Source organism: Oryzias latipes, chromosome 17, assembly GCF_002234675.1.
Source record: "Oryzias latipes chromosome 17, ASM223467v1".
Lineage (NCBI taxonomy): Eukaryota > Metazoa > Chordata > Actinopteri > Beloniformes > Adrianichthyidae > Oryzias > Oryzias latipes.
The window spans coordinates 23,055,299-23,067,886 of record NC_019875.2 but is presented as its reverse complement, the minus strand read 5'-3'; the positions used below and the strand labels follow the sequence as shown (position 1 = coordinate 23,067,886).

Genomic DNA, 12,588 nt, shown 5'->3' with positions numbered 1-12,588 from the left:
GCCACGCCCCGAATAACAGTCATTGGACCAATCGATTTAAATAAAGAAAACATGACGTAGTGTTGTGATTGTGTCAGTCTGAGGCTTGTATGATTTTCAAACCTTCTTTTAAGATTATGTACAGCTTTATGCATTAAAAATAATAGCGTCCCGTATTAAAGGAAAAATGTAGAACTAAAAATTCTTTCTGTTCATCAATGATCTATTCTGGAGGAGGTTTCCACGGTTGCTAAGCAACCAAACTACGCTTCAGCGTGCTCCAGACGGCTGCTGTGTGGACTACATTATTAATGGAGCTACAGACATGAAACCTGTCCAACAAACCATATGTCAAGCAGGGAAAAAAGGAGAATACTCCAGCTAGTTTATTGATAACTCCACGAGCTCATCGATCATCGGATCAGTTCGCTGGAGGAGACGTCATAAACTTAGTGAGTAAACAACTGAATTCTGAAACAACAAACGTTAAATCATCACTTTAACAGTTCATGGTATCTCATACCAAAGGTTTTATACAATTTTGTTTCAGGTGGTAAATCTGAATGACTGAAATTCGTTTAAAAAAAAAAGATTTTCATTCATTTATTTGTATTCCTTTTTACTCAAATAAAGTATTTTAGTTCATCATTTGTTTTATGTTCATTTTCTACGTTTTGAATAGAGTCAGCTTTTACTCAAATTTAAAAAAAATTAAAGATGAAAGTGATATTTCACAAAATACATTTAAAATCCACATTTTTACATCTATAAAGTTTTTATTTTTCCCTCTTGAATCATTCGATTCTTTTTTCACCTTCAGCATTTTTGCGTCAATCTTGCTCACACGTTGAATGTTGAATAATTAATTTCTTTGCACATTTTGGTTAGTGTTGACGGCTTAAGTTACTTGGTCTCGAACTGCTCTTTCATCCCTTGTTTTAGCCCCTTTAACACAGATGACAGGAGTGTGTTTGTAGCTGCAGAGACCGTGAGACCGTGCACATGGATAGAGATTCAGAAGAATCAGAAGAGGATGTTCAAGAAGAGGGCGAAGCCTCTGTTTTATGGGAGAGATGTTTTGAGCAGAGCATCTTTGTAGACCTCAGTGAGGATGAAAGCATCCACCTCAGTGATCTGGACAATTCTTTGGCTTTGCATGTGTCCCGAGCAGAGTCTGCACCCTCTGAAAACAGCATCCATCTCAGTGGTAAGTATGTTTCGAAATAAAAGCATAAGAATGCTCTCGGAGACAAAAAAAAAAATCGTTTTTTGAATAACAAATTATAATAATTACTATTATTGTTACACTTCACAGACACTGGACAGTTTATTGCACTATTTATTGTATTTTATTGTTATTATTGTTGTCGGTGTTATTAACATTATTGCATATTTTGCTGTTCATTATCTGTTTGTTTTTTTATATATGATCTGTTTGTATTTGGAGCTATGATACCATTTAATTATGGCTGTCTTGAGATCAATTACAGTTCTATCTTCTATTATTTTTGATAAACTAGAACCTCTTTTATTAATTTATAGAGGTTTTTTTAATTAAATAATTGTGTCATTGTCATTGTAATTAAGTAAAGGTCTTTTAATTACCTGCCTTTCATTAAATTATTGTTTTCTTTTATATTTTTTGAAACTTTAATTTTTTTTTAAGTTAAATGCACACCTTTTTTTAAATAAAATAAATTCTGCTGCACACATGAAAATGAAAAATAGATTGATTTGCTGTATTTTCAAGTGTATTTTTATTGGTATTTATTATCTATCTGCTGTTTTTAATAGTTATAGTAACAAGGTAAATTTCTCTTTGTGGCATCTATGAAGTTCTGTTTGGTTCTGTTCTATTCTATTCTATTCTATTCTTTTACATTCTTTGAAAATCTTATATTAACTCTTCCTAATTTGGGTCCAGAATAGTTTGTCAAACTGGTAATAACAAAAGAAGCATCACATTTAATAGAAACCAGTTAATAAGTAATACATTACATATCTCTGTCTATTTCTGTGCTTTACATTTAAGGAAGTGCAGAGTTGTCAGCGTTGGATGACTCCCCATCGGAGAGCAGTCGATCTAACAGTAACTGTGAGAATGTGACTGAGGGTAAAACAGGGAGCAGTAAGTTGCCAATGTCTCCTCAGAGACCAAACACCTTACAGAATGAGTTACCCCAAAAGCCTGGGTGTGGGGAATCAGGAGGAAATACCAGTGATGAGGATCAGGAGGACTTACCGTATGATGGTGATATTGGAAGCCCGTACTTCAACCAGACAACTAGCTCAGAAGAAAATTCTGACGGAGGGAACACCGTTCATGGAAGTCCTGATCCTCCGGCTCCACTGGAATCGTTCCACAAAGACGCCAACACAGATGAAGAAAAATCCTCTGCAGCTTCTGAGGCAACTTGGGTGGCTAAGCCTTGTTCAGGTCTGACAAACATCAACCATTTGCTGCTCCAGCATTTTTCCCAGGAAGATTTATTGGGATCCGGAAGGCTAATTGAAGCAGAGACGCTGCCAGAAGTGTCCCTACTGGAGAGCGTGGACGACACCGTTGTCAGCATCTCAGCCTCAGCAGAAAACTTAAGGAAGCAAACAGAAAGCTTTGAGGAAAGAAGTGATTCCAAATCAAACAATGAAAGCTCAGAGGTAAAGACAGAAATGGAAATTGATCATCCAACATCTAATGCTTCTGCAAGTTCAAACCAGAGCATTCAGAACGCGAATGCAGATCTGTTGGAGCTTGATGATAAGAAAGAGGATGTGCGAATTCAAACAGTTCCTCTGATGCGGACCAGATCTCTTGGCGAGATTAAATATGGTCAAGGCAAGGTTCATTATCGTCTTCCTGATTTTTCCAAAGTGGCTTCTAAAGTAAAAATCCCCAAAGCTCCAAGTGGTCCAGTGAAGCCTGTCCCTCCCTGCTCTGACAGTGTACACAGAGCCCAGTCTTCTCCTGACATCTTAGATGTGATCAGCAGAGTCCTGGAGGACTTTGTCCATCCTTCAGAGAAGCCCTACGTCTTCAACGCCAACGACAGACAGACTCCGTCAGTACCGCTGCATCATCTGCAGGTAGTTTTCGTAGATTTAAAAGTTAGTTGAAACAGTTTCACAAGCATTTTTTAATCATTTGTGTATATATTTTTTAGGATCACTATGACAAATTACTAACCGAGTACACAACAGGAGAGAATCAGAAAGACACAATCAGGCACGGAACCAAAGTAAGTACCGGTAATAAAAACAAAGTTATTATGAGCCATGAAATGCATAATTCTAAATATGGGATAAGGACAGATTAATCTTTTTTCACAGAACCAGATGTTGTCGGAAAATGAGCGAAACAGACTTTATGTTAAAGACAAAAAGGAGGAGGTTGAGTGTGTTGAAAATGGTCTTTTTCACGGCTCGACTCCTCATCTTCCAACAACAGGTATACAAATATAATTTTCTGGCACCTAGTTTTGTAGCCACTTTCTTTCATTTGATTCTTTTTATGTGGTACGGTCCAAATCTGACCTTTTTTTTTTTTGTTAAGATCACTTAACTCACATTTGCAGCTTTTTTATTGAGAATTAAAAGATTTCAAATGACCATTGATGAGTAAAGAAAGCCCCATGACAGCAGAAACTTAAAAAAAGCTTTTTTTCCCTTGTCAGCAGTAGATTTAAAGTGAATTTAACACAATATTTTAAGTTTAGGTGTCTGAAAACAAGAAAAGTAATTAAAAAGGCATTGCTTTGATACACACATGCATTATGCAAAAGTGCAAACTGACTTATTTGTTGTGTATCTGCTGTATAAAGATAAACAAAAGTTTCCATATATTCATCATTTTAGAAATATTATTATTTCAAGATTCAGCTAAAACGGGTTTAAAAGTTTGCTGCAAAATTCAGGTTTTAGGTTTCCTGTTAATAATGGATGATGCAGGGGTAGGATTGTTAACCTCTGACCAGAAGATCTCAGGTTCAGTTCCCACCTTACCTGCCCATGAGTCAAAGTGTGTTTAAGACCAAACTACGCTTCGTGTTTAAGCAAGACGCTGAACCCTACATTGCTCCTGGTGGTCATAGGTTGGGCCATTGTAAGGCCCTGTGTAGGAACGTGTGTGTGTGCATACATGGGTAAATGGGACTGTGACCGTAAAGCTCTTTGGACCTTCAAGGAAGGTAGAAAAGCACTAATTAAATAAACGCCATATACCATATGTTGAGGATTTTTAACATAAAACAAAATATTTGCAGATTTTTTGTCCAATTCTGTCTTTGGACAAGATAGCAATCTAAACAAAGATAAAAACATTTCCATGAGAAAATGATAAAACAAGAACAGAGATCTTAAACACATCCTTTTTTACAGAAATACAGACAGGATGCTGCTGTTAATGGCTTATTTCATTTCCTTTTTTCAGTACCAACATTTACAGTAAAGGAGATGTTACAATTTAGCATTTTCTTGTTATAGAAAACCTCTGTGAACAAACAGGAGAAAAAACTGAAAACATCAAGGAGGGGGACTCGCTTTTGTCAAACCAGCATGAAGATGTTCAGAGTGACGGCGAGAGAATGACTGCTGAGCTGAGAGACATCATCAGCCAGTTCATGCATAAGGTGTTAGCCCTTTTACCACTCTCCTTATAAACCATTCACTCTTTTTCATCTAAAGAATAAACACCTTAAGCCATTGTAATTTTTTTTTTAGACGGACGAGTTTAAATTTAGTGTCACCAACATGACTGTGAGCACAGATGAACAGCAAATGGTATCCATCTTTCACTGTTCAAAAAAAAAAAAAGAAATTATTCCAGACCCTCCGCATCCGCGTTTACCGGTATGTTAAACCTATTTTTTGTAAGATTTTGAGGAGCATGATGGAGGCTCAGGACCATCTGGAGCGCAAATACATGAGTAAGAAAGAAGAGCACAGAGCTCTGGAGATGCAGAACTACATGGGTCTGTCAAGGAACACGGGCACCTTTGACCCAAACAGGTATGAAGAGCATCACTTCAAAGATAGCCCCCCTGCAATGTGTTTGAACATCTATCCATACGTGTGCAGGCAGCTGGAGGGAGACATATTCAGGATCGGGATGCACCTCGAGGACATCAAGGAAATGATTGACAAGAATGTGTACGAGCAGATTTCTCTACCCCACTCATCCTCCACCTCCACCCCCATAACAGCCCAAATGAAGACTGTTCCATTTTGCACACCATCATCCCCTCCACACCTGCATCAGGTAACACACTTACTGACATACAGCTGCTGCTTTGTAGCAACACAAAGGCTTGTCAAAGCGTTTGACATCAAATTTTGACACAACTGACACCAACTTGTCAAAAATATGAAAGTATAAACACAATTTCCCTAAAAACACCCGATAATAAGCATATTTTAAATAAATAAACTCTTTTATTGCACCAAATTAATCCTGGTTTACATTATGGAACGTTTTTGATTTAGTTTTTTTTTCAATTTTCCTAAAACAAAAACTGTCAATCAACTAGTCACTCACTCACAGACTCACTCAATCAATCAATCAATCAATCAATCAATCAATCAATCAATCAATCAATCAATCAATCAATCAATCAATCAATCAATCAATCAATCAATCAATCAATCAATCAATCAATCAATCAATCAATCAATATGAAACTACATTCACATCTACAGACAAAAAAATCCTTGTGACCAATTAGCCAAAAACAGTAAATCCTGTGTTAAAAAAACTGCAACACATTTGTAATCTTACAGATCAGATAGGAGAAAGAAAGATGCCTCCTGAGGACTTCCAAAGAAAACTCAATTTATAAACTTTTTAACATGTCCACATTTTAAATATAAAAGTCATCTTCTACAAATGTGTCATGTTTCTTAACATCTTGTGTTTATTTTAAATATTTTCCACTACCTAGTTTTTACAAGAGCTCCAGGTGGAAGGAGACTGTCAGTGATCTTGTATTTCTTCAATATTTTAAACATTGCTCCTATATTTGATTTCTTCTCACCAAAAGCTCTTTCCTTATTGTAGACAGTCTTGTCTCTTGTGTCTTTTAGCACAAGTGTGGAGGTTTATTCTGACTGTTTGAGGGTCTGGACAGCTGTATTTTATATAGATAACCAGTTCAAACAGCTGCCATTAACACAGCTAAAAAGTGGAGGAAAGAAGAGCTTCGTAAAAGAAGTAACAGGTCTGTGAGGGACAGAATTCTTGCTTCTTTTGTTGGAGCTACAATCTTATTTTCTACTCCATCAAAAAAATATTTTTTTTAAAATTAAACACTGGGATTTTATGGATTCTTTTTTAAAATTCTGTCTCTCACAATTGAAATGAATTTATGTTTAACTTTAAAGAACATTGAAGACCATTATCATCTTTTTCTTTGAACAACTCGTTGAATTAATGACTGATAAATGCTTGAATGCCCCTTTGTATTTGGGTATAAAAGGGTGCAAACATGAGGACTCCAACCCTCTGCCAATGACAAACAATTTAATAATCAAAACAAAAAAATATGCACTACTTGTTTCAAAAAATTGATTACTGAATGCATTAAAACACTTTTGAGACCAGTGACCACCATTCATCACTATATCCTCATATACATAATTTATAAGATGAAACTTCATCTCCCAAAGAAAACAAACATTTCTTCCTTCCTTGGCTCAACTTTAAAAATTTCACGCTTTTCATCTAAACTCTGAATCTAGAATCTCCATCCTTTATTTTTTTATCTTTATCTCCATAGAAATTGTCAAACTCTGTCCAGGTGGAAAGATACTATGTGAAGAAAAACTGACTTTAATAACAAAGCAAATGTCTTTCAGGAGGTGAAGGAATGTTTTCTAAAGGTGAGCTGTGAAACAGACTCACAGGAGGAAGAAGAAGAGCACCAGGAGATGAAGAACAAAAGGGAGGTCCATTTAAATGGGGAATGGATCCAAAGCAGTGAGATCATTGATGACCATGTTGGACTCAACATCTGCAGTTCACGGTACAAATCATGGTTGTGATGTTAAATATGTCAAGTAAAAATGTTACTAAAGCTACTAACCCCATGAAATTCTTACATGGAACAAACCCAGTAAAGTAAAAGAAGAACAGTTTTGTATGTGCATTTGCTCTCATTTTAAAGTGGGCTCATTCAAAGCTTTCCATCAAGCAGATAGTGTTTCAGGTGCAGCGTTGGTGTTGGGTTCCAGCCTACAGAGGGAACAGAGTTTGAGTCTGTATCTGCAGGTTTCCCCTCTGTCCTTTTTTTAGGGACTTACTGGAGGAACCAGACATCCAGAGAGACACTGAAAAGCTCAGGGCCTCTGTTTTTCAAGAGGTGATAGATGACAGCAACATCCTTGGATGCCTGAGTGCACATTCCCCAGAGTCAAGAGGGAGGCGGTCAGCAGCTAACAGGTCAGTAAAAGAAAATAGATCAATGTTCTTTTAGAAAACATAACAATTTATAGTTGGCATTTTCAAGGGACTTTTGTATTTGTATACAGCAGGCATTTAAAATGTGTTTTTTAGGGATGGGCGATATATCGGTGTGAGTATCGGTGTCGGTCGAAAATTTAAGTTTATCTGTATCAGCCCGATTAAAAAAAATTCTGCTAATATTCTTCTGACTGTTTTCAGAAACATTTAATTTTAAAATGTATACTTGTTCCTAATGTTTACAGTCATAGTCAGTAATTGTCTGTTTTCAGGTAAATGTTATTCTTGATAGGGATACATGTTCTCTGGCAATGGAGAGCTTACGGTTTACAGTTATGTCTAATATGCAATGTAAGGTCTGAATGCTTACAAATATATTTATATGAAAAGTTTTAAAGTGATACTTATTTGTGCATTTCTAATAAAGAAACGAAAAGGAAATCTAAACTTTGTGTTACTGTAGAGACACATAAGTATCTGTATCTGCAAATATCGGCTATCAGCCACAGTTGCCGGGAAAATATCGATTATCGGTATCGGCCTAAAGAAATTATATGGGCCTATCCCTAATGTTTTTATTTTTTTATGTGCAGCTGCTTTACATCCTTCTTCTCATCATTTTTCCTTCCATCACATGTACATTTCTTGTTGCTGCAGCAGTGATCTGAGCCCGGTCAGGGATCAGCGGGACAGTCTGAGTCTGGCAGTGGAGGTCTCTTTTTCCTCTGTTGCTCTCGGAGACTCAGACAACCATGGCCTCTCAGGACCCTCACCACCCATCTCATGTGTTTCACAGGTCAGCTGCAGATGAAAGCTCAATGTTCTGCGCCCCGCAACCTGCAGACATTTGTCCCCTGCAGTTTTTTTATTGCTGTCAAAGTTCAGTTTTGTGCTTTCAGATGCAGAGGATCATAAGCCCTGAGACAGACAGTGGATTTGGTAGCTCCTATTTGACTCAGTCAGCTTCTGGGGAATTAAATCTGCTAACAGGGAGGTAAAAACAAAACATGATCCAAGCTTTTCTCGCCATGTGATCACAAATAAAAAGTGACATATTTAGTTCTGTTTTTACCAAGTGCTTTTTTCCATAGTGAGGTTACGAGTGGCTCAGACAGTGAAGGTTCTGGTTACAACCCTCCAACAGCCATCCACTACCAGACAAGTGGTCGGAGGGCCACCCCCCACCAATGTGTCCAAACGCAGCACTGTGGAGCAGAGGAGCTTTGGGGGGAGAGCACTACCAAGGAATCTTCACTGAAACTGCAAGGTCATTTCCAGCTACCCCACCACAAATCTGAGCCTACACCCCGGACCACCATGGATCCTGGAGACCGGGGCAGCCCACTGCCATCCTGCTCATGCAACAGGTCAGAGGTCACGTTTAACAGAGAAACCCATCATCCATTTTCCTAACCCAATGTATCAATTTTGGGGTCACGGGGTTACCATAGCCTGTCCCAGCTACTGATGAGCGAAGGTGGAATATAAAAATAAATAGATTTGTTACATGTGCTTCTTTTTACACTTACAACACACAAACATCTGTGTATGTTCCTGTGTGTGAACAGTGAAGCTATCCTGGCCTTGCAGTCAGAGGTGTCACGGCTGAAGAAGGACCTTGAGGAGGGCTTGGTCCAGCTGCCACACTTAGCCAAAAAGATGGACTATCTCACCTCAAAGTATGGGCAAGAACATCAGGAGCACAGAAGTAAAATCAAGTCCCATCAAGCAGCAGGGTCAAGCAGGTAGAAACCCTGTATTTTGATCAAAGAAAATGACCAGAAATCTTAAAATGAGACCTTTATAGAGTTGAATAATTATTTAAAACGCATACAAACCTTAAATTTATTCAACATATTTGTTGCCATAATAGCTGTAATTTCCCTAAACCTTCATGATCAGAACCTCCAGAAGAACTTTGAGTGAACTCAGCAGCAGTCTGCTGAGGACAGAGGACTGGATCTCTTCAGACATGGACCCCAGAAAAAGCACAAGTACACAACCTTAAAAGATCACAAAAAAGTAACAAAACAAACCTGTTGAACATGTGTTTGTGGATCTACTCTTGCATGTTGCTTAAAGGCTCTGTCCGCCCAAACTCCTCCGATCTCCTGCTGCAAATGCACGATTCACCAGGGGGGAGCAAGAGAGCTGAGAGACACGTTTGTTCCACGTCAGAGTTTCATCTCAGTAAGCACTCCAGAAGAGGTCAGATACCTATTCACCGGAAAATATATAGAACTATTTGTTTTGATTTTGAAGCATCAGAGTATTCTGTCCAAACCAAAAACAGAAATCTGTATCATCCTCCTGCAGGGAGGGCGGAAAATTCAACTTTTCAGAGAGAAGATGAATTATTGTTTCAAGACAATGATCAGCAAAGACCTAAAGGTGGGGAAACTCAACAGAATGTGTTGCACTAGTGATGTAAACTAGTCTTTTGTTTTGGTTCAGAGAAAATAATGGCAAATGATGCCAGTAAAAGTATTACTTTAACTCAGTTAAAGAGATTAATATAAAAATGAAAAGCTGCCCATCATCATTGTTGACCGTTTTTCTGAATGACTCTGCACTTGTTGTGCTTAGGGTGTTGTTAATAATCTCATTTTTACCCAGCAGCCACCAGGAGGTTTGGCTCCAAAGAGAGGTGGTCTTTTCGTTCAGCTTCCACTCTCAAGAAGCCTCTCCTTCAGGTTCACTACGGCTCAACCAGCAGCCTGCCAGCCAGGTGAGCCACTCCCTCCTGCTCCACACAAACACTGTTGCCCTTAAATATATGGCTTTATATAAAGCTGTCTCATTGCATTTATAATGTTTCCTGTTCCATTAAACCAGCTATAAAGTGTGGGAGCCACAGCTTCAGTCTGTGCCTCTTCATAGAAAGCGCTCCACCCAGTCAGACACTGCACTTCTGCCCAGCAACATGTTCTTCCAGCAGACATTGTCTCCGGTGTCACTGTCCTCAAGAGGAACCTCCAAGACAAGCAGATGCAAAGGAAAAAAGGTTCGAGCTCTTCCACTGTGACACATCACCTGTCTTAGATGTTGTTTTTCTCTCTAGAAAAGTTTTGATGATGTTTTTCAGGAGGTGGACATGAACAGGACACTGGATCAGGCTATTGAGGTCGCTCGCAGCATGAAGAGGACTGCAGACCGGATGGCTCGACAACTGTCTGCTGACTTAGTCAAGGCTCAGCAGAATAGGAAACTTCACAACATGCAGCCACTAGGGGGCAGGACTCACCTGGAATTCTAACATGTTCGAGCTGCTGTACCCTGAAAAATACATTGTGTACATATGTCATGTGAAACAATACTTTTAGTGCTTTGTGTTAAATGTTCTATTACTAACATTTTTTAAACACAAACTATTTTAAAAAAAAAGGTACACAAGATCAGGGTCCTGCTTTTTTGAAGTTCAATACCTGATTGTGATGCGATTTCTTTTAAAGATGCAACATGTTCTTTATCTGTAAGTAATCCAAAAATTTATTTATGTCTCTTTTCCTATTTACATCTATTTAAAATTAATATATTTGTTGTTGTTTTTCTAACCAGCGTGTAAAACAGTTACTAAATAAATATTTTGTACTGACAATTGAAATGAGTTACTGGTGTGTCAACTAATCAGTTTCTGCTGTCTCTTCAATCAAGGCCAACTTTCAGCAGTAAAAATTGTATTTTTTTAAAAGATAAAATATATCTAGGTTGTAGGTGTAAGTTAATTCATGCTTGACTTACATTAAGAAAGGGACCCTTATTAAAAAGTGTTACCAGAGATATTTTAATAGTGCTATATGTTAGGTACAAACCTTTATGTACCTTTTTGTTTCACCTGCATCTACTTAACAGATATTGTGTTCCAGAAAAAACCCTCCCTCTATTTAGTTTGAACGACCACTGGTTTTTGTCTCTTTTCTATCGTTCCTTGTTAAAAAGCTCCCCTGCTCATCTCTGCTGAGATATAGATGCCACTGACAGTGTCTTCTTACTGAGTTTTTGTCGCCTTGTTCCTGTCAGGGCCGCGCCTTGCTGGTGGCGGCCTGTGTATAGCTCTCTGCTGTGTAGTGTTGAGTTTCTCTGTTGTTCTAGAAGTGGAGCAGCCTAAATAACTTTCCTGACCTGTGTGCTGCAGCTGCTCCATTTTTCACCTCTAGGTTTGTTCCGTTTGATGTGTTTGACTGAAGCCTGTGTGAAGAAAAGACCATCAAACTCATGCTACAAAAAGAAGATGATGAATGAGACCTCCTGATGTTTGCAGTCTGAGTTTGGTCCCACCGAATATAAATAATAAATCAATGTCATCAATTTTATGACTAAATTTAAAGGATCATTTTGACAAAACTTAATCTCACTTTAAATTTTTTAACATAAAATGTACAAGAACTATTTTGATTCACAGGAATGACGCCTGGAGTGAATCTGCTGTGTTGTATGAAGAATGTCAAAGTAATGTGAAAGTTTTGTTAAATCCACATGTGTGTCCACCCACCTGCCTTTGCAAAAGGCACGCCCCAATTATTCCTGAATTTTTCAATGAGTATAAAGTCAAAACCTCTGTTTAAAAAAATAAAAAATAAAAAGAATAAATAAATAAACTTAACAAAGAAACCTATTTGAGACCAGAATGTGCGTCATTTTTTTTCTTTTTTGGTTACGTTTTTACCTTGGTAGTCTCTGAAATTGCATGGGAGCCGGTTTAGCTCATTCTGGTTTGCGGCGCCTTCCGTCCGTGAAACCAGGGTTCAACTCTGGGCTGTTCCCTGTTCCCTTCTCTACTTCTGTGCCGGTCTGTGCCCAAGCCCAGTTGCTTTGAGAGGGTTGTGTCAGGAAGGGCATCCAGCGTAAAACATTGCCAAGTTTACCGTGCGACTCGTTCACTGTGGCGACCCCTGATGGGAAAAGCCAAAAGGGAAACAACAAGTCTCTAAAATTGCATCTTTCTACCACCAGCCGCTAGTGGTCATTTAAGGAGTAGAATCACCAAGAACTTCTGACTTTTTTCAAATTCAGGAATAAAATATGGGGTCTTAAGTATCTTTACAACAATGTGACAAAAAATAGAAAATTGGGAAAAGCAAGAGTTTTGCCAGATCCACAAAAAAACTTGCAACTATTGATGCACAAATGTAATCCTAATAAGATTATAACAGTTTAAA

General features: G+C 38.2%; 1 protein-coding gene across 5 annotated transcripts; it reads left to right on the top strand.

The window, feature by feature from the left end:
* The first annotated feature begins 48 nt into the window (after positions 1–48).
* Positions 49–11,033, top strand: aknad1 (AKNA domain containing 1). Of its 5 annotated transcripts, none has more exons than XM_023964899.1 (21): positions 49–431; positions 922–1,186; positions 2,012–3,063; positions 3,141–3,215; positions 3,307–3,424; positions 4,459–4,604; positions 4,696–4,755; positions 4,850–4,983; positions 5,053–5,233; positions 6,826–6,992; positions 7,262–7,408; positions 8,087–8,225; positions 8,329–8,423; positions 8,521–8,796; positions 8,998–9,174; positions 9,332–9,423; positions 9,512–9,637; positions 9,746–9,820; positions 10,046–10,157; positions 10,310–10,433; positions 10,515–11,033. In XM_023964899.1, the coding sequence occupies exons 2-21, from the start codon at positions 982–984 to the stop codon at positions 10,683–10,685; spliced, it is 3,672 nt and encodes a 1,223-aa protein (XP_023820667.1). In that variant the 5' UTR covers positions 49–431; positions 922–981; the 3' UTR covers positions 10,686–11,033. The 5 variants fall into 5 exon arrangements, with proteins under 5 accessions (XP_023820667.1, XP_023820664.1, XP_023820666.1 ...); XM_023964896.1 differs by having other exon boundaries at positions 50–431; positions 957–1,186; positions 10,265–10,433; XM_023964898.1 differs by having other exon boundaries at positions 50–431; positions 8,090–8,225; positions 10,265–10,433.
* Positions 11,034–12,588: the final 1,555 nt, after the last annotated feature.

Coding starts and splice junctions, on each gene's coding strand:
- aknad1 (XM_023964896.1), top strand. CDS start 982: ATGGATAGAGATTCAGAAGAATCAGAAGAGGATGTTCAAGAAGAGGGC. Junction 8,797..8,997: donor CCATCCTGCTCATGCAACAG/GTCAGAGGTCAC, acceptor GTGTGTGAACAG/TGAAGCTATCCTGGCCTTGC. Junction 9,821..10,045: donor TGATCAGCAAAGACCTAAAG/GTGGGGAAACTC, acceptor ATTTTTACCCAG/CAGCCACCAGGAGGTTTGGC.